Here is a 26,179-nt window from a genome sequence, read left to right on the forward strand (position 1 = left end):
ATTTAGAATTTTTATGAGTTTTAAAAATTTTTAAGTTTTTTATAATTTTAAAAATTCTTAAATTTTTTTGAATTTTAATAAAATGAAAAAAATTATAATTTTCGAAGAAGTTTTAGAATTTTTTAGATTTTTAAAAAAATTTTAAAATTTTTTTTAAAATTGAAAATCTTTTATGCTGACATGGCATTGATAATATGGTATCTTATTGATGTTTATGTCACATTAACATTTCGTAGTAATGTCATTAGTCTAAGATACTAACATAATAACATAATAAAAGTTTAAATATCTGTTAGCCTTGAATCGATCTTTATTTTGAAATTACAAAACATTAAAGATAAATAAACTTGATCAAAATTTTAAAAAAGATTTATTTAGTACATGTTCTTAAGTTTTATATTTTGATACTAAATAAATAATATGATTTTCAAAGTTTAAAACAAACCTTTTTTGGTTTCATATTTCTTAAACCAAATCTATCTTTAAGAATTATTTATTTGAGCTTAAATGAAAAGTCAAATTATTGTTTTTAAAGTGAATTTATTTATTTTGAACTTAATACAATTTTGATAAAATTGATTTTGAGAAAAAGATTAACTTAAAAAAGCTGTTTTACAAGAACAAAGTTTTTCAACATTGAAATTATTTTGTTTTTCTGTATTAATTCAAAATTTTTTAATATTTGAATGTTATATGGTTGGAAAGCTTTTTGAGTATACTTTCTAATGGATTAAGCAAAATCAAAATTCAAATTTTTTAAAAAAAGATTTTGAATTTTTACTAGACACTCTATAGTTATCAAAAAAACTGCATAAGGGGTAACTTTTAAAATTCACTATAATTCATACTCAATGAATTAGGTGATGAACTTTATATGGATATAAAGCCCTTTAAGTCTAGTTTCTAAATCTTCAAACATTTTGTGATTTGGATTTGTATAACTCAAGTTATGATGAAATTAGTAAGTAGAGTGCAAAATGAAAAACTACCTCCTAGCATGGACAGGATCGATCCCTTCTAGAAGGGATCGATTGCTTTTTCATACAGAATGCTCATAGGACTGAAATTTAGAAAAGGGATCGATCTCCCCATATAGGAGATCAATCACCCTCTTAACCAATCGATCCCCTACAAAAAAGGATCGATCAGTTAGGCTATTTTCAAGTAAAAAATGGTTCCAAACATGAACCAATTGATCCCCTCAAGCAAGGAATCGATCGGTTCTTGGCACAAGCACACCAACGGCTACTTTTTCATGATTCCAATGGGCATTTCTTCACTCCAAGCTTCCCCAACAGCTACTTCTTCAATTTCTTTATAAATTGGACACTATAACACACCAAGAGGATTAATGAATCAAGAGAGTAAGAGCCAATAAGCCATATTTTCATTCTCTCAAAGAATCAAGAGTTTTTAAAGCTTCAAAGTCCATATCTTTGTATTTATTGTATCCAAATTATATTTATTGTTCATTAATCATTTTATTATACTTAAACTTAGCAAACACTTAGTCTTAGAGAGGTTGTTCTATTGCTTGTAAAATTATCTTTGATACACAAGGGTGGAAGAGAACAAGAGGTGAGGTATATCCTTTTGATATTATAAGGGTAGAGGTTGCTATTTAAGCCTTGAAAAAAAGATAAAGATTTAGTACAAGATAGGTTTATATCTTGTTAGAATTTTTTTTTCAATTAGTGGATTGAAGCCTTGGTATGGACAACCAAGAGAAAGGACGTATGTGTCTTGTGGAGAAGGATCGAACCTCTATAAATCATTGTATTTGATTTCTCTATCCCTATCTCCTTACAATTTATTATTGCTTATATTTGATTTTAGATTCATTAATTGTTATTGTTAGCATTATATTTTCATTAAAAGTGCTTATTGTTTTAATTTTCATTCAATTATATTGAAATAATTTGTTTGGGAAGAATTTGAAGAAATCCAATTCACCCCCTCTTTTTGATCACCATCTTATCTATGAAGCTAACAATATCAAACTAATAATTTTACTTTTCTAAGTAACAAATTAACTGAAAATGTATAGTTTATGGATCAATTTTATATTTAACCCATTAAAATATTATATATATATATATCTTTTTTAAGGTATATTGAAAAAATAAAATTAATATAATAAAAAAGTACACATGTCAATATTTTAATTTTATTAGTGAAATTTAAAAACTCCATCGATAATTTATAAAGATCGAATTCAAATTATAAAATTTGTTATAATCTTATTTAGCATAATAATTTATTTATTATTTTAAATATATCCTAATAGCATATGTGACAATTCTTTAATTCAATGAATTTTAAAAACTTTACCAACAATATATGAGATAATTTTTTAAAATTAATTTGATTAATTTTTTCAATTATTTAGTTAATAAAAATTATCTTAAATATTATAAAATATTAAATAGGAGTATAAATTATGTAAAAAATTGTCTCTTCCAATTTAAAAATCCTTTCAATATTGCTCACTCGACAGGGTATTATCATTTATTACTTTGATATTTAATATATACCTTGCTTCAAACTACCTTATATTATCATTTATTATTTTGTAAATAGAGATGTTAGTGAATCAGACTTAAACATGGCATCACATCTTACAAATTTGTTTAATAAATCTAACTCAACCAAAATTTGAACCTCACTATAAAAAAAAAAAAATTGGAACCTTAAATTTTGTATAGGACTGTCCATTTAATAAATAATACGGTTCATGTCGTTTAGAATTTGTTTTTCTAAAACAATAAATTCATGGTGTGTTTTATTTAATCTTAATATTTTTGTCTTTTCTTTTATTAAGGTTTTTTTTTTAAGGATTCTTTTATTAAGGTTTTAAAACATAAATAGCTTAACACATTTTTTAGTACTTATACAACAAAATTATATTTACCTATACTTCATATAATATAAATATAAAAAATAATACATACATATATACATATATATATATCTCTTATATAATTGTTATGCCGAATTGATTGGATTCATGTCTTAAATATTAAAATAAAGATTTGATTTATTTTTTAAATATATTTTTATTTAAAATTCATATATTGAACCTAATATTTTTGTTTAAGTTAGCCTTTAGAGTACTTGGAGGCTCCAAATTGATAATAATTACATTTATCTAAATTGCTAAAAAACATCCTAGATCAGGTTTGTTAATATGCAACAAGCAACTTGTTAATTAAAGGGAAGATAGTTCTTTTTGGCGTTGTTCTTCTAACGCTTTTCTTACATAAATCATCATATAATTTGTTGACATTAATAGGCACGTGCTCCTTCATTAAGTTTTATTTGGCAATGTTCTTAATTGGCACTTCGATATTCTTTTTAAAATTTGTAATTTTCTTCGGTTGGGTGCCATAATTGCATTTCAACGAGGGAAGCTTATATCAAATATCAATTTGCTTAGTAATATTACGGCTATGTTTGGTGTAAACAATTAAGATAGGATAAGTTAATATAAGATTATAAATAGGATTAAATTAAATTAAATTATCTTATGCCATGTTTTGTGTATGCAAAGATTAATAACGAGATAAAATATTATTTTATCATTTATCATGTTTGTTATGTGCAAGATTAAGATTAGGATAGGTTGACATTTTTTATTGGTTAAAATTATCTTTTATATATTAAATTGATTTTGATGTAGTCACAAGTGATATAACGTCTCAATTAATTTTTCCAGAGATCATCTATCAATTAATTAAAAGTTACCCAAATGCCTTTTTAATTGATAAATTTCTTTAATAAATTTGACGTAAAAAATACTCATAATAAACAAATAAATACATCAAATAAATAATAAATAAATATAAATTCAAATAAAATTAAATATTATTAATATTAAAAAATTATTAAAAAGCTTATAGCTTATAATTTAAAAAATACCAAAGTTTTAATTACAAAATTTGTAATTAAAAAATTATAAATTACAAATTAGCAAAGTTGGAAAGTTTGAAAAATAGAGTATTTTTTTTTTTGTAGAGAACAAATGGATTTTCTCCATTGATGGAAAGCGAAGAAAATTTAGAGAGTGGATAATATATTCAAATATTTGATAATTTAAAATTTAAGTTTTTAAATTTAAGAGTAGAACAAAAAATTTATTATTTAAAATTTTGGATAAACTATCTAATTCTATGGATTGAAAACAATCATTTACTTTTTCGAAGGATAGAGTTATCTTATTGGCATAGGATATCTAATCCTTTCAATAATCCAATCATTTTATTTAAGTGTATAACAAACATGTGATAAGATAATTAATATCCTATCCTTCAAGTAATCTTATGCTTAAAATGTAGCATACATGTCTTAGATGTGGTGGTAAAAAAAATGAAGATATACTCCATCATCTACGAGATTTATTCATAAAAGAGTATTTCAAACATCGATTAAACTTATAAATACTTATATTAGTGTTCATTTAACATAATTTTACATGCAATCACTTGAAGATTTAAATTATTCTTTCTCATATTCATTTTTTATGTTTGGTTTAAGTGTGTTAAAAAAACATTTGAAGTGAAATCTTATTATTTAGGATTTAGATAATGTATCTTGAAGATAACGTTTTCAAGAGTTAATTTGCATATAAGTGTAGAAATTAGTGTCTTGCCTAAAGTTTCTTCATCTTTGTTAATTTGTTTGTGTTAGTCAATATCATACACTAGTGTTTTGCCTAAAGTTTCTAGTTTCTAAATAATTCAATAAATAAAAAAAAAAAAAACAAAATGGACTAAGGTAAAAATGAAAGTCAACAGGAAATGGGAGTAATAATAAAGAATATGTGAGTAATGATGTACATTGAAGACATAGAACTTATCTCTAGGCATTGATGAGCAATAAAATGGGAGGTTAAGAGGGCAATGAAGTATTAGGAATGTTCAACCTAAAAAGATTGGTGTGGGTTTAGCATAGGTAAGGTGGTGTTATGGAGTAGTAAAAAAAGAGACAATTATGAGATTAGAAAAGTATTTGATTGGTGTAATTAAATGGTATGCTATGACACATATAGGTTGATGGAGAATTTTAAAATAAACAGAGTTTTTGATATTACAAAAAGAAAAATCTCAGTGAAATAGTACTTATTAAGTTTGAAGATCTAAAAACAATGAAACTATGAGAAATCTAGGTTGGTTATGGTTGAAAGAATGGTTTGTAAGCCTATAGCCATGGACATAATAGATTTAGTGAAAACATTAAGTAACATAGGTTAAGTGCTTTGGAGTCTTATTGCATGTGTAGAATTACTCAACTTTTAAGAATATTGTGAATATAGGAGGGAAAGCTCTTAAGTTTTAATGGTAAGACCCTTTGGTATAAAGATTTTAGTTGGGGTACGATGAGTTTGATGACTGACCATCTTGATAAAATAGATTAGAAAATTGATTTAAAGTGCAATGAAAAAACTTACCATATTGGAGTTTTAAAAGTTGGCAAGGAGTTTTTATCATTGTTTTGTTGTTGCTATAAGGGTTTCAATAATAAATGTGGCAACGATGGTGATTCTAATCAATAAAAAAATATAAAACATGAAAGTTCTAAGGTTAAAAGAGATGAATAATCGCATGGGATCATGGAAAGACAAAAAATAGATGATGCATCTATTGCATCTGATGAAGTTATGGTTGAGTCTGAGGAAATAATATTGGTACTCAACGAAAATGAATATCTGCCTGAGATTGATAGGCTGGATGAAATAAAAATTGTAAAAGAATGTTGGGATGGAGATAGATTGGTCATTCTGAACGAGGTTGACTTAGTTTTGAAAGGAAGTGGGATAGGTAAAGATGTGAGAGGTTTTATAAGGTAAAAGTCATTGTGGGAAAGAGTTAGGAAAATGTGAAAGTGTACTAAAAAGTCCAGTCAAAGACAGTGCATTGGGCCTAACTAGTTCAGTAATTACAAAGATTTAATAGATCTTGAGTTGGCCTAAAAGGGGATTTTAAGCCTGACTATGATGAGCCCAACTATGTAGAGTCCATGAAGAAAAATAGTTACCTGTTGGGTTTGAAGGACAATCACGTTTTACTAAAAAAAAATTCAAACAACTATAAGGTTAAATATAAAATAATAAAAGAAAAAAAAAGAAGAGATAGAATATTAATATCTATTAATAAAAAGATCCTTAGTAGATCTTATGAAAGAAAAATGAGGGGAAAAAGTAAAAAATTGCTAGGAATTGTAAAGTTGCGAAGAAAGTGAAGGCCCAATTGCAAACACCTCATTATCAGATAAATATTTTCAAAATAAAAAAAATTATTAGAATGAAAAAAGGTAAGATTAATGTGGGAAATAAGGAAGAGTTTTAGGATGTTGACAAGCAACAAATATGACTTTATGATTGAAAAACTAAAAAAGTTTAAAGATCGGGATTGGAAAAGGGATTAAAAAGTCAGGTATGTTAGGGTGAGTAGTTTTTGTGTGGGTAGGGGTTTATGAGTAATAGGAGGATTTGTAAGATAAGATGAGAATATTATCTTGGAACATAAAAGGGATAGGTAGTATGTCAAAATGTACTGTGCTTAAAAAATTCATGCTTTTGCATAAAGTTGATGTGGCATTAATTTAAGGGACAAATTTTGAAGATGTGTTGGATAGGTTGATAAAAAGGGTATGGCTAAATGGTAATTATGATTGGTGTTTTTTTTTTTTCTTTCTACCTCTAGTAATTCAGGTGGTTTGTTAATGATATGAGATAAAAAAACTTTTAGGATAATTATGTCTCTAAGAGAAATATGTTATATTTGGTAAGGTTTTAGGTTAGGATTGACTTTGATTGTATTTTATGTAATGTGTATGCTCCTTGTGATAGAGATGACAAAAAGAATTTATGGGATAAAATATTTTAGTGTCTTAAGATAGTGAAAATCAATTAGTGTATAGTGAGAAATTTTATCACAGTTAGGTCGTAGGAGGAGAAGATAGGCTATGTTAGTGATGAAATTAGGATCTTGGATTTCAATGAGTTTATAAATTCTTGTGAACTCATTTTTATATTGCTTAATGGTAAGAGCTTTACATGGTTCAAATATGGTAGTAAAAAAGATGTAGATTGGATAGGTTCCTTGTGTCTATAGAATGGGTTAATAAGTTTAGAGATTTATGTTAAAGAGGGCTAAAAAGGTTAATTTTCGATCTTGTTATATTTTTGTTACAATTTAAGTTAGTAAATAAAGGACAAAAACCTTTTAAAATTTTAAATTGTTAGATGACAAAAAAAATTTTTTTTAAGAAATTGAGAAGGAATGGATTAACAAAAAGGTTTTAGGGGCCAAGTTACTGTTTGATGAAGAAATTAAGCCATCTAAGAGTGTTTTTAAGAGGTGGATTAGATAGGTTTTTGGTGACATCAATGAAAACATTATGGTACTAGAGGAAAAAATTGAATAGTTGGATAATATCTTTAATAGTAAGGGCTTGAATCCAACAGAGCTAGAGGATAAGAATGAAATAGTGCAAAAATAATGGGATGCTTTAAGATGCAAAGAATCCATTTGAAGAAAAAAATCTAGAGAGTTATGGTTAAATGAGAGGGATAGGAACATGCCATTCTTTCATCTTCATGTGAATGTTAGAGCCAAAAGAAACTTTATCCTGGGATTATCTAGAAATGGATGCTAGTTTTTCTCTTAAAAAAATCAGGAGTTTAGTTTTTGAAAATTTTAAAATAAACTTTAAGGAGTAAAGCATGAGTGGGAGGTGAATATATCATTTTCGTTTAAAATATTGTCTTTAATAGAGGTGAAAGGTCTGAAGGTAGCATTTTTCATAGATGAAATGGAAAAACCTATCTGGAATTGTGAAAGATCTAAAGTGCTAGGTCTAAATGGGTTTAATTTTGGTATTTTAAAAAAAAGGTTGGAAAAATATAAAAAAAGATGTATTGAAATTTTTGATGAAATTCTACCATACAAGTAAACTTGAAAAGGGTATTAATGTTTATTTCATTGCACTTATTCGTAAATTTGATAACCTAAAATTTTTAAAAGAGTATATGCCAATCTCACTAATTAATTCTTTGTACAAAATTTTGGCAAAAATTCTTTATAAAAAGCTAAAAATGATGATGGCTAAGCTAATAAGTGACATACAATGTGCTTTTATAGTTGGTAGGTAGATTTTATATGGTGTTTTTTTGGCAAATAAGGTGATTGATACCATTAAAAAGGATAAGAAAAATGGAAGGGGTAGAATAATTTTGAAGCTAGACTTTGAAAAGGCTTATGATTCAATATAGTGGGAGTTTTTAAACAAAGCTATGAAATTAATGGAGTTCGAGGCAATTTGCAGGAAATGAATATGGGAGTTTGTTTTTATAGCTTGGGTGGCTATGTTGGTAAATGGTGCATTTACAAAATAATTTCATTTGGAATAAGGGTTGCGACAAGGAGATCTCCTATTGCCTTTTTCATACACATTAATTTTAGAAGCATTACACTTGTTTTTGGTGAAAACTGAAGAAAAAAACTTGCTTAAAGGAATTTCATTTGCCTCTGTTAACCTTTTTATATCTTATTTACAGCTTACAGATATACTATTATGTTTCTAAAAGCAAAATTGATGCGGTAAAGAATGTTAAAAAAAGTGAAGTGCTTTGAGTTGGCATTTGGGTTGAAGTTGAATTGGGACAAATCTTCTTTAGTTATGGTAATGGTGGAATATGATTTGGCTAAAGAGATGTTACAAGGTTTTGGATGTATTAGGTGATAGTTCTTTTTCAAATACTTGAAGCTCATTCTTGGTGCTAGTCCTAAGAGGTTGGTGACTTGAGATGTTGTTATTGAAAGAATCAAACTAAAATTGGCATTGTGGAAAAGAAACTTCTTATCATTTTACGGATGAGTGAGTATTATATAATAGAATTCAAAATGGCATTATCTCATAAACAAAACTTTTTGTCATTTCATGTTTCTAAATATATTATATGACAGTGTTTAAAGCTACTAAAGAAGTGATTAAGAGAATCGATAAAGTAAAGAGTGTCATCTTGTGGGGGGAAACCAAAACATAAAGGAAAATGTTAAAGGTTAAATGGACAAAAATATGTCAACCTAGAAAGGACAATGGTCTTGTGATATAAAACCTTCATATTAAGAACTATGTTCTATTGGCCAAGTAGTGGTGGAGATATGCTAATGAGAAAGATTTATGAAGAAAGCTCATGGTTGCCAAATATAGGGAGAGTTGTAAGAGATGGGCGCCGCTGATAAAAACAGAAGAAAAGTGTTTTAGCATGGCAAAAGATTGTTAATCTTTCAGACGAGAAGAAATTTAAAAACTTTATTAGAGTAGAGTCTTGTAGGTGGATTATTGGGTTGAGAAAGGATGTTTTATTCTAGTATATAGGTGGGTTACTAATAGACTATTAAAAAAGGTTTTCCTAAGATTGTTTTCTTTAATTGTAGATAAAGTTGCAAAAGGTGGTTGAATATTCATCGAATGGTAACTTTAAGCATTATAATTAGAGCATTTTCTTCAAGAGAGATCTATTTGAATAGGAGGTGTCTTTGCTAAAAGATTCGTGCTTTATATTGGAAGGTCTCTTTTTAACACCAAGAAAATATGATAGAATAGTGTAAGAGCATGACAATTTAGGTAAGTTCTTAGGTTAAAAAAATCTTTCTTGTTAAATTCTAACTTCGATTCCTTTAGCTTGTTTGAGTTTTGTAGTTGTGGTTATTTAAAATCCCACCGAAAGTATCATGTTTTCTTTGGTTTGTGGTGCTCAAGTTATTACCTACTATGTCTTTTCTAGTGCAAATGTCATCTATATAGACAATTAAAATTGCAATCTTCCTTATGCTTCATGAACATTGTATGATCTGTTTATCCTTGACTATAGCCTTAATTCTTGACTAACCTTGTGAATCATTCGAACCATGCCTTTGGAGATTGCTTTAAACCATATAAGGACTTTTTTAACTTGTATGCTTTAGACCAAAAATTATCTTCAATTCCGAGTGGATCATCCATAAAGACTTCTTCTTTTAAGTTACTATTAAGAAATGTGTTCTTAACATCTAATCGTTGTAATGACCAGTCTAAGTTCATAACCATGGATGAAAATACATGCTTTTATATTTAATTTTGCAACTGGAGTAAACGTTTCCTTGTAGTTGATCCCATATGTCTATGTAAAATCATTAGCTACCAACTTTGCCTTGTAACATTCCAAAGTCTCATTTGATTTGAATTTTATTGTGAACACCCATTTAAATCTCATAGGCATCTTTTCTTTCAACAAACTAAACTTTTCCCATGTGTCATTCTTCTCCATAACTTTCATTTCTTAAAAGATAGCCTCATTCCATTCAGAAACAATTGGAGTCTTCTATATATTCTCAGGAATATCCACATTAAACAATTGTGAGTTAAAAGTAGAGAAGGAATGGTGATAGATTTTTATATGACACATACTTGGAAATTGAATGCTTAGTACATGTTCTAACATCTTTCCTAAGAGCAATCAAAATACCAATAGAATTAAAAATATCAATTTTTAAAGGATCAAATTCAGAAGAGGTATTTGGACTTGAAGAAGCTATTTTATTTGGATCTGGCCTTGTATTAGATTTTTGGCTTTGTAAGGTTATGATGTCATATTTCTTTTGAATCTGTTTTTTCTTTTAGTAGACAATAAGCTTAGAAGCTTTCTTTTTATTTTATGAATTATTTTTTGTTCTAATTTCTATTTCACTTATAGGTAGTGAAGTAAGCTATCCCACTTTTAGATTTGAAACTCCAAAATCCAAATTGATTAAAGTATTTGGTTGTAGTATAAATTTTGTGTTTTTACTTTTAAGTTTCAAGAATAAGTCTTCACAATTATTCTCCCCTTCAAAAGAAGTGTAGAAAAAAAAACCTTTGAGAATATAAAAAAGTGACATCCATAGTTATAAAAAAAATTTTTGTTTGAGGATGAAAATAACGATACTCTTTTTATGTTAAAAAGTATCCAATAAAAACATATTTTATAACTTGTGGGTCTAATTTTCTACGATTATAGTCATGTACATACATGAAAGCAACACATCCAAATATTTTAAGAGATGAATTAGATACTAAACATGATATTGAAAAACATTTTTTAAACATTTTTAATGGTGTTTGGAAGTTCAAAATTCTTGATGGTATTTTATTAATCGGGTAAGTAGCAATAAAAATAGTTGCCCCATAGGTATTTATGTATTTTAGTTGTAAACATTAAAGACTTAGCCACTTTCAAGAGATGTTTATTTTTCTTTTATGATACTCCATTCTACTGTAGAGTGTCAATACAAAAACTTTGATGAATAATTCCTTTTTCTAAAAAATATGTTCCAAGAATTTGATTAAAGTATTTTTTACTATTATCACTTCGAAACACTTGATGTTTTTCTTGAAATTGTGTTTAAACTATATTATAAAAATTTTTGAAAACATGTTTAACATCTGATTTTTCTTTAAGTAGATAAACCTAACAAATCCTTTATGATCATCAATTAATGTTAAAAACTATTTTTTTCTAGAAATTGTTGGTGTTCTATATGAACCCCATACATCACTATGAATAAGAGCAAATGGCTTAAAAAACTTATAAAGCTGAATAAAAAATGATGCATGATGATGCTTAGCAGTTTGACAAATATCAACATTGAAAAAATATGGATTTTTATTACTAAATAAATTTAGAAACAAGTACTTCAAATAGTGAAAATTATGATGGCCTAACCTAAAATGTCACAATATTATGTCATTGTTACTAAAGACAGAGATTGACCTAAGACGAGTCACTTAAGCTTATCCATACATGGTGTTTCCATCTTCAAAATAATAGAGTCCATCATTTTTCTTAGCATTTCTAACTATCCTCTTTAAGTTCAATTCTTGAAATTCACAGTTGTTGAGAAAAATTTAGCACAATATTTTAAATCACGAATTAATTTACTAATAGATAAAAAATTGCAAGAGAGGTTTGGAATATGAAGAACAAGAAATTTTGACATAGTTATTGATATTTTTCCAACAATTGTTGAAAGGGAACATCAATAATTTTTATTTTTTGATTTTTTATACATGGGTTATAAGAAAAAAATCAATTTAAAACAACCTATCATATGGTCCATTGCACTAGAATCAATGATTTGTGGATAACTAGTAATGGAGGACACATTAAAAGCAACAACTTAAAGATGATTACCTTTTTTAGCTAAAGAACAAGAGGAAGACACATTGTTTTAGAATTGTATGGATTGAAATAGTTTATATAACTGGTCTAACTATTCCTTATTAAAAAAAGATGTCTTAGTGGTTCTTCCTAAGCCATTAAGATTAATTTGTTCCTTGACACCTATGAAAAATGCTCGTGATTCATGATTGGATGATATTAGCTTCCAATTCTATGGTTTTTCATGTAGTTTTCAACATGTATCTCTTGTGTATCATGGCTTGTGGCAATGATCACACCACACTTTTTTGCCTTTTTATTTTATCGTGTTTGTCTAGATTGAGCATAAGATTAGGTCTTAGTGGCGAGAGTAGAAGCTTTAGTAGAAGGTTTGTTATTCTTTTTAAACATCGCCTTTCATTGGCCTTTTTCTTTTTTTACTTCAGCAAACACTTCACGAAAAGTTGGCTATAGTTTTCTATCAAGAATTCAGCCTTTGACCTTATTTAGGTTCTTGTTTAGCCCTACCAAAAAAATATATACTCTATTATTTTTCATCCTTTTCATGTATCTCACACTATTATCTACACACCTCTACTTTTCTTTATAGTAGAAGTCCAACTCTTTTCATAATGCTTTTATGTTATTGTAATACTCTATCACCTCTTAATCTTCTTGTATAGAATGCCACAGTTTAGTTTTCAACTTAAAGAATTGAGATGAATTTTTTAGATCATAGTATATCTTTTAAACCACTTCCCATATTTCTCTTGCAACTGGCAAAAAGAAATAGATTTTCTCAATTGCTAGCTCCATGGAATTTATAAGTCATACAATCACTAAAAAATTTTCAAATCTCTATCTTCAATGTTGGGTCATTATTAGCCAGGTTTTTTTGCTTTACTTGTCAAATAGCTGAGCTTTCCCTTGCCATTAATCATGAGCTTCATTGATTGCACCTATTCTAGATAATTTTTATTGTTTGGTTTGTGAATGGATAGATTTTTGAATTTATTAATATTTATGGCAAAAACACCTCCATTAACAGAATTTGCAGACGCTATGCCCTTTTCTCCTGTCATGCCTATTTTAACCTTCACAAATTTTGAGTGAAATGTCTAAGTTTTAATAATATGTTAGCAGAATGAAAGAGAAAAAAAAGCTAGCTTCTTATTGATTACTCATATTCCAATAGGACCAAAACCATAACCTTTCAAATTTTATGATCATCTTTCCAATACATATAAGAAAGGAAAGTTCACTTTTTTTTTTTTTAAAGTTATCTTTTGAGTAACACAAAGAAATCATATCGAAAATTTATTTTCATACTCAAATTAATGGATAATTCGACTAGTATATTGATATATCTTGGGGTTAATATGATCACTATCATTCCCAAAATGGCATGAAAGCTATTGTAAGAACGCATCATGGTTAGGATAATTGCCGTTTTAGACTTGGAGAAACTAAGAAATAATTGGGGAATACCCAAAGAGCCAAAAGTTCTAGAGATGATTGAAAACAAATTTAAGCGAAGACATCATTATTTCCATATATATTCTATATTTTATTCATACTAATCCAATAATAAAAGAAAAAACTATTGAGACGGATAACTTTTCCTTCAATTTTTCTGTATAAAAAAAAAGAAAAAAGAAAAACCATTGGGAAACCTAGGCCCCATGTTTTACTAACAATAGGAGATTGTGTCAATTATTACCACAAATTTAGCAAGGATGTGTTTGGAAACAGCTTTTTATGAAAAAGAAAATTACTAACAATTTTCTATTTCATTTGCATTTAGTACTGTAATCAATTTAAATAAAACCTAACCAAAAATAAAATCTAGTAGAATGTCAAAACACAATTGGATAAAATTGACTCTAATTAAATTATAACAATGGTAAGATGAAATTAGATTAGATTAAGTACTCTAAGAGTAATACAAAATCAATAAGGAGACAATTAAATTAAATAAAAATACTATTAAAATCATGAGTGATATGATGAATATAAAAAAAAATTGAAAAAACAAAAAAAAAACCTACTCCTATAATAATTAGACTTCCTTATTTGGAGAATAGCTAGATATAGTATCCCATTTGTCACCTTTCCATATTCTACCCTAATTTTGGTCACACTTTCCTTCATTATTTTTATTGTCCCACAGAATCCTATTCCATTTATGAAACGTAGTTATATGTAAACATTACTACTTACTCCTCTCAAAAGATACTATTTACAATCTCCTTGGATTTTTTTTCCTTCTTTTCTTTTCAGTTCTTTGTTGTTATAACCACAGCTTTTGAAATTAAGAAAGAAAAGATATATAAGAATTTTAGGATAGAAGAGAAGATGGGTAAAGGGAAGATTGAAATAAAAAAGATAGAGAATTTGAATAGCAAGCAAGTAATGTTCTCAAAACGGCGTAATGGGTTGTTGAAGAAGGCTAAAGAGTTGTCCATTTTATGTGATGCAGAGGTTGGAGTCATTATTTTCTCTAGCATCGACAAGGTTTATCAATGGTCTAGCACCACGTATGTAAACCTTGTACCTTTTTTTTTTTAATTTTTAAGCCATTTTTTACAATCATGAAAATAACCTTCCAATTTAATTGATGAAAGCAATTCTCATTTTACCATTACCAGGTTTTGATTTGAATTTAGTTACTGATAACGCGATGAAAATCTATGAATTTCATATCGTATGAAACAATATGCTAGTTGAGTTTAATTTGGTTAATTTCCATTTTTTTCTTGAGAAACAAAGTTGCAGAGAAGAAAGGAAAAAAAAAAGAAAGAAAGTCATTGGCATTGTGGGCAGTTCTTAAAGAAGGAGAGAAAAAGGAAAAGAGAAACCTTTCAACCGCAAAATCGTAGGAAAAAAAATAAGGCTACAAGAAAATGTGGCTAAAACAAGGTTGAGGGTAATTGGACCTAAATTTCCATGGGCTCAAGCCCAATTAATATTGGACAAAAGATGTCCCAAAACCCAAAGTCTCCAAACAATTTAGAAAACTTTTTCTCATGATACTTCATTGCATCAACGTAGAATGGAACACACTCTTTTAAGATACAACAGAGGCATGATAGTGGATAAATCTCAGAAACATCCTTTTGATAAATAAAAGGCAGAGGTATACTACATTCATATAAATTTTCTTTTCATTTACCATCAATATGCATATAGATGGATTTAATGGCTCTCATTTCCATTATGTTCTCAAGAAAATTTTGGATGAATGCTCTGATGTTGGTTTTTATCATTGGTGAAATAAGTAGAACCCGCAACCAATTAATGTGAACACCCTGAAAGAGGAGTACTTAGGGCTGCGTGTTGCATACATGTAAGTCATTTCAATTATACTGTTTTCCAACTATATAACTAAGGAAGTGGTAGTGAAAGTGAAAAAATTTTCCACGTGATAGAAATGAAAATGATATCTTATCTTGATAATTTTAAATATGATGTTATCTAATGATAAAAAATCAATATGAAAAAAATATAAACGTGAAAATGGTTTAAAATTTTAATAAAAATTGTATATAAATTTGATAAAAATAAAAAAAATATATTTCATGTTTGATGTATTGACATTAATTATAAAATAATTTTTGTATTTTATATATATTTAATACAAAACAAACATCACAGGGATATATTAATTATCATGCCTATCTTGTCTCATTACTTTATTTTCTTGGTTTAAAGTGGCCTAAAAAAATCATTATAAGGAAGAATGACATCCACACTAGGACATCACATTCTCTTCTTTCTAGTGTGCTCAAGAGAAATGAGTTACTTTAATGTTTTTTAATCAAAATTTAGTTTTCAATTAATTACATTTTTAGAACTTTAACTTTGAAAAAATTGTACAAATAAATATTTTAAAAAATAAAATATCTCATTGAATTTTCAAATAATATATAATTTGCACTCTAAATTTTAAATTATTTTTATTAACCTAAACTCCAATCTCACTAATCATATTAACTTATATATATAGCATTTGACATATATTATTATATTATGTGTTTAGCGTACATATTATCAATATTTTTTAAATATAAATTAAAAACATATATATATTTTACCTAAACTGTAAAGAAGTCTAAGATCTGTTAATCATTTTTTGTCATATGACATCCACGTAAAGGCTTTTACAAAAAAATTAATATTATTATATAATAAATAACATGGATATAACAAAATTGCACTAGTTATATATCATAAAGACGAGTTAAGTTAATAATATTAAAATTTGGATTAAAATGATATATTATTTGAAAGTTTAGGGTATAAATTATATATTTTATTTTTTAGGTACTAATTTATATATTTTCTCAAAGTTCAAATAATAAAAGTATAATTAACTCTTTAGTTTTTAGTTTTCCCCGAGGAAAAAATTGTTTCTGTCAGTAATTCCAATGACCTCAATTTAATGCAGTAAGTTGAAAAATGAATGAAGCATGTACATCAATATTTCATTAATTAATTCAGTTCTGATTTGCAGGCGGCTTAATGCTAAGGAGCTGGATGGTCTGAGTTTTAAAGAACTGCAACAGCTGGAGCACCAATTAAATGAAGGGATATTATCAGTTAAAGAACAAAAGGTATGAACAGTATTAATATTCATCTTACTACACCATTTTCCCTTTAAATCTGCTTGGACATGAACTGCTGGTTCAGTTTTTTTTTTTTGGCTCTGTCGGCATGTTCATTGACAGTCTGATCTACTTATTCAGCTTTTGATGACTCAATATTTGGTCAGAAATGCCATATATATATTTTTTCATTTACAAGGAGAAATGCCAGATTTAGTTTCATGTTGTTCTTTGGGTTTCATATGAGAAATTAGACTTAATTTTCAAATTGCTACAATTCTATTTTTTATTTTAATCAATATTGACTCCAAACTAACATAGTAGTAGTATTTTTTGTAACTCTAACCTCCAAACAGAAATTCAAAGCCATTTCATATAAATTAATGCTAATATTTATCTCATATCTGGTGCTCATTTCAGAGCCTAATTGTGAGCTATCACTCTTCCATTATTGAAAGAGATTGCCAAAGTTGTACTCTGTTCAGAGCTCTTAAACTGAAGTTTTATTCTTGCAGGAGCAAATTCTACTGGAGCAGCTTAAAAGATCCAGGCTACAGGTAAATTTTGTACATTCTTATAGCAGTTGGACATTTGACATAAAGGCTATAGTTTAAAAAGCTAATATGCCAATCCAATGCTTAATTAAGCCACTGACTTATTTAGAGGAGAAAACTTGATTATTCAGCCATCAAAAGCTGATGGAATGACCAGGCAAAAAAACATGCTTTTAAATGTTTCAAGGGTCCTTCTACGAAATAAAAATTGTAAAGGAATGTTTTGATTAGTTTTTATAAGTTTTTTCCCTCATAGACTTCAAGAAGCTCACTGCACTTTTCATTCTTTTGGGATTTTAAAAGGGTTTTGAGCACTCAATTTCAAGACATAAGCTTTTCATCTTTTCCTTGATTTGTTCATGTTAAGCACATTGCATAGGCCCCATGCTAATGACTGCAGAAAAAGTATATTAAAACTTTAGGTAGTTTTTTATACTTTGTTAGTGTAATTTTTTAATTCCACAAGTGAAGTTAAAAGATTAACATATGCCACATTTTTCTAATTAATTTTTTATTTTTTAATATACTTTAAGCATGTATCACCCTACTAACCCGCATAGTCTAACTCTACTGAATGTGTTTGAAATAATTTCGCTTAAAACTTTAAAACCATCCTCTTATATAAGAATCCTATCTTTAGCATTTAAATGATTGTCACTGATACTTTCTGCTGATATTTATTTTCAGGAGCAGAACACTATTCTAGAGACTGAGACTCTACGTAACCAGGTAGGCCATAAAATCAAGTTTTATATGTAGCAAAAAGGCAGTTTTGTATTAAGGTTTCCAAATTTGTAATATTCTATTGTCCTTAGTTTTTATTTGCTCCACTGGATGTACTAAGGTTGAGGAACTGCAACAAAGAACAAGCTCAAATTTACTTGAATTCAATCCGCTACGAATAAGATTTTCCACCACTAGTTCAAAGGCTGATGATTATGATTGTGCATCAGAGGGGGAGGATGATGACAATGATGAAAATGATCATTCAGACACTTCCTTGCACTTAGGGTATGTTGCAGATTTGTCATTCACATTTTCTTTTAACATTTGTCTCCTTTCTTTCGTTGTTAAGTGCAATATCGGGGAAGAGGGAATGCAAGAACTGGGACTGGAACCCCAACATTAATGTAATCCACCTAGGAAGGGAGGTGGGTGAATCTTCTGGGTTAAGCACCCATGTTCATCCCCGTTCTTTCTCTGCCTGAATGCCTATTCGTATCTCATATTTCTATCATTTATGTGTTGGTCATTTTAACAGTCACATGCAACATATATCCTTGATAAGTCAGCTATATGTTTGTGGGGGTTTACTTAAAATGCCAATAAGCCAAGAAGAGCTTTAGGCTTCAACCAATGCAAGCAAATGGTAGCAACTAAAATTCATGCTTGGTTTGACTAGGAGCTGAAGGAACCCATAAAAAGGACTTATCTAGCGTTCAACTAATTACTTCTGTTGGATTTCATAGTTTTCTAATACTTCATTTATATTTCAGAATTTTCAGTTAGACTCATCATAATCACGTGTTGATATTGTGATTGTTTCTCAGGTTGGCATCAGACGTTGGCCGCAAGAGAAAAGTGGCAAAGGTTGAACCTATCACCAATGATTCAGGGAGTCAAGTGGCCTCAGAGTGATTTATTTGCACCAACAATCGGCATATTTATCCCTTTGCACTGTCAAAACCTTCTAATTTCAGTTTCTTCAAACTGTTAATCATCTCCTCAGGCAATTAGATATATATCGGTGCTTTGATATCATGGTTGCCAAAACTTTAGATCACTCGACACATTTAACATTCAAATTGCTCATTGAACTAGTTAGAGGACTGTATAGGATGGTAGTACAGTTTGGATATTGTTTAGTGCTTTATACATTTTGGTAGTATTTGGTATCATTTTCAAGATCATTGCATTGATCTCATTACCATGGTAATAAGATCACCAAGGTAATTTGATCACTAGTGATCTTAGATTATCATGTTTGATATAATATTATAAATTATTAGTGTTTTAAATTATTTTATTTGGTATTAAATGAAAAAAATAAATTATATAATATAAAATATCTAAAATAACTTTGCAAAATAGTAAAATATTTAATACTTATTGAATTAACAATTTATAAAATAATTAAACATTATTTTATAAAAAGTTACAAAGTATAAATCAATTTGATAAAAATAATTTTTAAAAAATTATTAAATAATTTTATTATTTTTTCTAATCAATATAAATTTATAACCTAAAATCTTTTTAAAATAAGTGATTAAAAAATTAATTTTTTAAAATATTTAGTGGCCAACTTCTTGTGGTAATGTTAATTATATTTTTCGTGAGAACAAATTAATCAAAAAATGATGTTAAAGATTACTTTTTCATGATTATAAAACTTTTTCATTGGGATTTAAATCATTAGATCTTATCACTATAGTGATTTAAGATCACTGGCATGCAAGATTTTTAAATTATTACTAAAAAAATGATATAGTTAATGAAGGCAAATCATTATCATGAAGAATTTTTAAATTACTATAAAAAAAGATGATGTAATTACTGAATACAGATCATAATAATTTTTAATAAATCATCCCATACAAAAAACTTTTTAGTGTTTGCGAACAAAACAAATTTTTTTTTTTTTTGTAATTAGTCTAATCGATCAAATTTCAAGTTGCTAATACAAATTGTATTTGGCCAGTGCAATCAACTTCTCTGTAGTGTTGTAAATTGGGGGTGGGGGCGGGGAGCAGCTTTGCTCCCTTTCAATGATTTTGCAGTTGAAGAAGACCATATTACTTATCCCTGTCCAATGCAATTCGCTGATTTGTTAGGCAAAGGGAAAAGGGGGGGGGGGGACTTGTTAAGCGATAGTGGGGCTTTTTAACCCCAAAAGCTAGCTCAAGAATGCAATTGGCCAACTTGTTAGGCAATTGTGGGTTTTCTAACCCTAAATCTAGCTCAAGAAAATCATGCCCCGATACTAAGAAGACGAAATATGGTCATATTATCTTGAAGTAAACTTCAAATTAATATGAAAATTTTTTTTTATTAATTATAACATTCTTCAATAAAACTGATATAGTTTATTAAGGAAAATTCATATATTTAATCCAACTAATAATATATCTCGATACATCTAAATACAAACCATATGAAATACAAAACTGTTTCATAAGATCTCACTGGCCAACATTATCTTCGATGACTAAATAATCTTTCCCATTTGATCTTCTAGCTTTTCACAAAACTAAGCAACTTATCACTTACTCATCTGTTAAGAAAAAGTAAAAGGAGAATAAGCAAATTACAACTCAGTAAGTATAGGTTCACACACCTTATCGGATCAAACATCATTTTCATACATATCATATAGAGTATTCAAAATAGTCATTAAATCATAATGTCAAAACATTTTAAAAAAAATCAACGTTCTATCAAGCATTCGCAGATCATAAATCAATGTTAAAATAAGTTACTTCATAAATCATTACAAAATATTATATCATTCAAATATCGTAATCAAACCAAATCATGGATCAATCATTAAAATCATCGTAAATCATCTTTATATACAAATCATGGATCAAACTTTAAAATCATCATAAATCATGATCATCATAAATTATCATTATCATTTGTTTATCATTAGCTACGGTCACTGCTATAACTCGTGACATTGGCTGTATTGACAATTTCATCCTCATGATTATTGCTAACTATTATAACCCGTTAGCTAGGACCTTACACTAACTACTATTACCCGTTAGCCATGGCCGTATGATCATGTATTTGCTAACTACTATTATCCATTAGCCAGGGTCGTAGAATTAGTTTTGGTGTCGATGATCTCACTTTCCAGGGATGTAAAAACGTAGTTATCATAAAATCATTCTTTAAACAAAAATCATTTTCTTATTTCATTTATAAGCATGATCCATCATTTACATAGAAAAAACACAAAATAATGATATGCTTGATCCTATTTTCATATATCGAAAATAAAGAAATAAAACATTTATTCATTTAGGAACTTATATATATACATAAATTTAAAAATAAGCAAAGTGTGTGAAATTCTACTTATTTCTTTTCGATTCCACCACTTAGTTTTTCCCAAAATAATTAATGGCTTATTCAAGATCATTTCAACACATCAAAATTTAATCAACCCTTTTTAAGACCATTTATACAAAAATCAACTAAGTTACACAAGTGTTAACTCAATTAATTAATACTGGTAGCCTAATCTCTTTTCATTAAAATGTCATATCTCAATATCTCCAAATCAGAATTAAGATCTCTTTAATGCGTTAGAAACTAGACTTGATAAGCTTTCTAACCATATATGGCCCACCTCATAATTCCTTGTAGATTAATTATAACAAATTTTGAAATCCACATCAGATTCTGTTGCCAGATAGCCTGTATACCTTCTAATAAAAATTATGTATTTATCCATAGGAAACTCCAAATTCAATTCCCCTTATTTCATTGAAAAGTAGACTTAATGACCTTTTCAAACATGTATGGCTCAATACATAATTCCTTGTATAAAAATTAAGAAGAATTTCAAAATTTCTCACTACTGCTGCTACTAGGCAGCCTGCACATCCTTAAGTAAATATTAAACTACTATTCATAAAAAACTCAGAATAGACTCCCATTTATTTCTTTGGAATGTAAATTCAGCAAGCTTTCCAACGTTATATAATAATCACAGCAATAATCTATCTATTAATACAAAATTTTATTTTAATTCATTATTACAGATCACAACATCTCATCTAAAAACAAAATTTCTCCTTTAATCTTTAAAAACTCAAATCCCTATTTTCAACCTTTAAACTCCATTCAACAATCATAAATAAATCTTAAGAACATAAAATAAACAAAGCCAATAATGTATCTAAATAAATCATGAAGATTAATGAAAGATTTCATAATTTTTCTTAGTTTTGCTCTCAAAACTTCAATTCCAAATAATAGCAATCAACTTGATATTTCTTTTTAAATAAAAAGAGAACATATACTCATCTTTAGGGGATTAACTTAATTGTAGCCTTTGATTTTGAATCGCCAACTTGATTTTTCATATTCTCTAACCCTAAGAAAGATGAGGAAGAATAACTCTTTTTTTTTTTTTTGTTTTTCGATAGCTAAGTTTTCTTTCATCTAATACTTTAACCCTTTTCTTTTACTAATTAGTCTCTTAATAAACTGATGGACTTTGATATTAGTCTAATCCAATTATCATTTGGGCTAAGGTATCACAAGAAAGTAATACTTTCTCTCATTTTTATAAAGTGATTTTCAGCCCTCTTAATAACAGACATGGGATAATTTCAACAATCTCTCTGTTTGTAGGGTTGAAATAGTCTTAACCACATCACATCACATTTTACTTTGGGATCTATTAATATCATCCATCAGTAGTTGGAGATAGCTTTCCAATTTCAATTTCGTTGTTTATTCCTATTGCTGTCTTTATTTATGCTTACGCTTATACTTAGGATAATACCTCAAACAAGCTCTATCATATATTCCTTTCACAATAAATTTTTTATTTTTTCATTAACTCTAAGTTATATGATTTAGCTATATAGTGTTAAATTAGTACAAAGGTTATTTCTCTATTTGATTTGACCTTTTTTTAACATAAATATAAGTTATCATGTGAATTAATACGAGGACTTCCATGTCATTGAATGGGACTAATTTACTTGGATGAAGAATAATTGCACCTACAATTAAGACCACCCGATGTTTATTGTTATTTTTTCTTTTTATTCAAGAGACTGTTTCAACTCCTCCATTAACCTTATATTCGCTGATAATATAAAAATTTTAATTTTAATTCAACTGATTTATATTATTATCTTTAAAAAATAATATTTAATAAATTAAAATTGTAAATTTTCATATCTACAATTTTTATATGCTCAAACTGTAATTTTATTTATATATATATATATATATATATAAAACGTTGAATCAAAGTTTCTACAAGTACATAGAAATTTTCGCATAAAAATATAGAATTGTGTTTTAATTGCATAGGGTAGTAAGAACTTATTTTCATTCTTTTATTTTTTTTACTTTACAGTATTTTAAAACATGTGTAATGTTTTTACTAAGAACTTTTAATGAATTTCATGTATGCCTTTTCCCATCATAATTGCCTCATCAAAACTTAAACTGTGTATGGTTGGTTGGACGAAAAAAAGGAAGCAGTGAAAATAAAAGGAAAATCATATTTATTTCCTTCATTTCAATTGGAGGCATTTGGTGGTAAAAAATGTATAATAGTTTTTTTTTATTAAAAGCCCTTAACACACAACCAGGAGTAATTTGGATATTTATGCCAACACGATATGTCAGGTCAACCTAACACACTCAATGCTACATCAGCTCAACCACACCATTATCCTCTATTGGTTTTTTACCTCTCATCTATAAATACAAACATTTAGGCATCACTGAGGTAGGTTCAATCTAATTCCAATCCTTTACTTTTCTCTTATTTCAACCTTTTTTATTCTGACTTGCATATCAAAGTACAAACACAAGAAACGCCCCCTGCCTTTGCTTTTAACTAATCTCTTCCAATTTTTTATTTTTTTAAGAACACCTCCATATCGAAGCTTGGAACAAATATTTGGCACCCTAGGTATGGGTATTTTTTTATTCGTTAGCTGAGCACAGAGCAATGCTACATAAGAAGACAACTTTGAAGGAAGGATAGATAATTATCTCGGTTGGAACAGAAACACACAACAGCCAACACTCAGATCTAGCCATCTCACAACAGGCTAGTCCCATCATAGAGCAGTTTTAGGCCTTGACTGAGCAAATATAAGTCTTTAAACAGATGTTGTAGACTATAACCCCACCATAGACTTTGAAAGTGTCTGACCTAGTCACCTTTGGCTGATAAGCTGTGAAAGGCAACTAAGTTACGAAGAGATGAAAGACTTATCGGTATTCAGAGAATAAGAGCATGACACCCCAGCTTACCATTACCCTAGTCATTACTCGACACATGCCACGACCCAAAAATCCTAACAAACAAATCCTAAACTCTAACCAAATAAGGACCTGAAAACTCAGATGTAGGCTATGAAGAAAAAGCTGAAGGCAAAGGCAGTGGCCTTTAAAGACAAGCTCAAATTTTTAGAGACTTTGTCATTTACCAAAGAGATTGATAGAGCTATGCCTCCAAAGGGGTTCAAAATACCGACCTTAAAAACTTAGGATGATACTTCTAATCCTTTTGATCATCTAAAACTTTATAGAACTAATATGATGATGTAGGGAGCAAACAAAGCTTTGATATGTAAGGGTCCTGCTACTACTCTTAAGGGCACAACTTGATCCTAGTATAGTAGTTTGGAACTAAGGTCAATCACAACATTTAAAGAACTCAATCACTCATATTTGTCCCAATTTGTAAGTAGTCGAAGAATGAAGAAGACAACCTTGAGTTTGCTATCAATCCACCAAGGTTGTAACCAATCCTTGAAAAGTTATGTCATGCGTTTTAATGCAAAAGTTCTCCAAGTGAAAGACTTAGAACAAACGGCCACTATAATAGCCTTAACAAGTGGACTTAATGATAGAAAATACCACATAAAGTTAACATTGTCATTAGAGCCACCTAAGACTCTGGTTGATGTCCTATTTGTAGCTGAAAAGTATATAAATATTGAAGCTATAATAAAAAACAACTGAGTTGAGAGAGGCTTATCTCCTTTATCGATAATTGAAGTGAGAGAAGCTTATCTCTTCCTTTTAGTCATGACAAAGATAATGATTTCTATGATCTTCCCCTAAGAGAGAGATGATATAAGGTTAGAAGCCCTAGTGAAAAAAAAATTATATGACATTGAATACCTCTTGAAAAAGGATTCTAATCTAAATTGAGAGGAATCCAGAGCTTAGATAGTCAAAGATATTGAAACATAACACGAAAAAAGATTTAACTAAAAGATATGTGTTTCATAAGGACATAGGCTATAATACTGAAGATTGTATTGACCAAAAAAATGAGATTGAAACTTTGATTATAAGAGATCAATTAAAGAGGTTTATAAAATAGTAAAAAAAAAGGCAGGCCAGATTGAACTATAGATAAGACCAAAAAAAATCCACCAGGGACAAGGAAGGTAAGAAAAAAAAATAAAAAATAAAAGGGGGAAAGTCCGAGGAGATGAGCCAAGATGGTAAAAAGGTTGAATTGATAACAACAAGCTAATTGTTAGAGTGATTAATGTGATTACTGGAGGAAGCTCAACCTCGACAAAAAAAAAATTTAACCTAAGAATGATCATGGTAGTGGGTTCTTTGATAAAGAAAGAAAAAGATTGAAAATATAAACCAATCCCGTTCAACTCGAAAGATTTTGAAGAAATCCAATACCCACATAATTATGCTATAGTAATTATAGCTATGTATATAATTATATAGTTAAGAAAATCTTGTTTGATAACAGGATCTTGATCGATGTCATGTATTATGGCACCATGAAAAAGATGGGAACCAGTGAAGATTAGTTGCAATAGATTACTATAACCAAGTGAGATTTGGGAATGAGCAAGTACTAATAAAATGGACTATTAAGCTACCAATCTCTATAAGGATAAAATCAAGAATGATCACCTTGGTTATAGAGTTCATGGTTATGGATGTCCCATCTGCTTACAATATGATATTAGGTTGACCTAACAAATTTATTATACAGCTCATAGGTTCATGCCCTCATCTAAAAGTGAAATTTCTAACACCCTAGAGGATTAAAGAGGTGAGGGGAAACTAGTCCACGGCACGATAGTGTTATGTCA

General features: G+C 28.5%; 1 protein-coding gene across 1 annotated transcript; it reads left to right on the forward strand.

Annotated features, from left to right (window-relative positions):
* Positions 1 to 14,371: 14,371 nt before the first annotated feature.
* Positions 14,372 to 19,405, forward strand: LOC111297900 (agamous-like MADS-box protein AGL18). The gene is made up of 6 exons (XM_022892491.2): positions 14,372 to 14,718; positions 16,695 to 16,794; positions 17,301 to 17,342; positions 18,027 to 18,068; positions 18,184 to 18,350; positions 18,890 to 19,405. Exons 1-6 carry the CDS (start codon positions 14,537 to 14,539, stop codon positions 18,975 to 18,977), a joined length of 621 nt encoding a protein of 206 aa, XP_022748226.2. The 5' UTR covers positions 14,372 to 14,536; the 3' UTR covers positions 18,978 to 19,405.
* The last annotated feature ends 6,774 nt before the right edge of the window (positions 19,406 to 26,179 follow it).

This window comes from Durio zibethinus, chromosome 12 (genome assembly GCF_047325235.1).
Source record: "Durio zibethinus cultivar Kanyao isolate XHJ-2024 chromosome 12, ASM4732523v1, whole genome shotgun sequence".
Classification (NCBI taxonomy): Eukaryota; Viridiplantae; Streptophyta; class Magnoliopsida; order Malvales; family Malvaceae; genus Durio; species Durio zibethinus.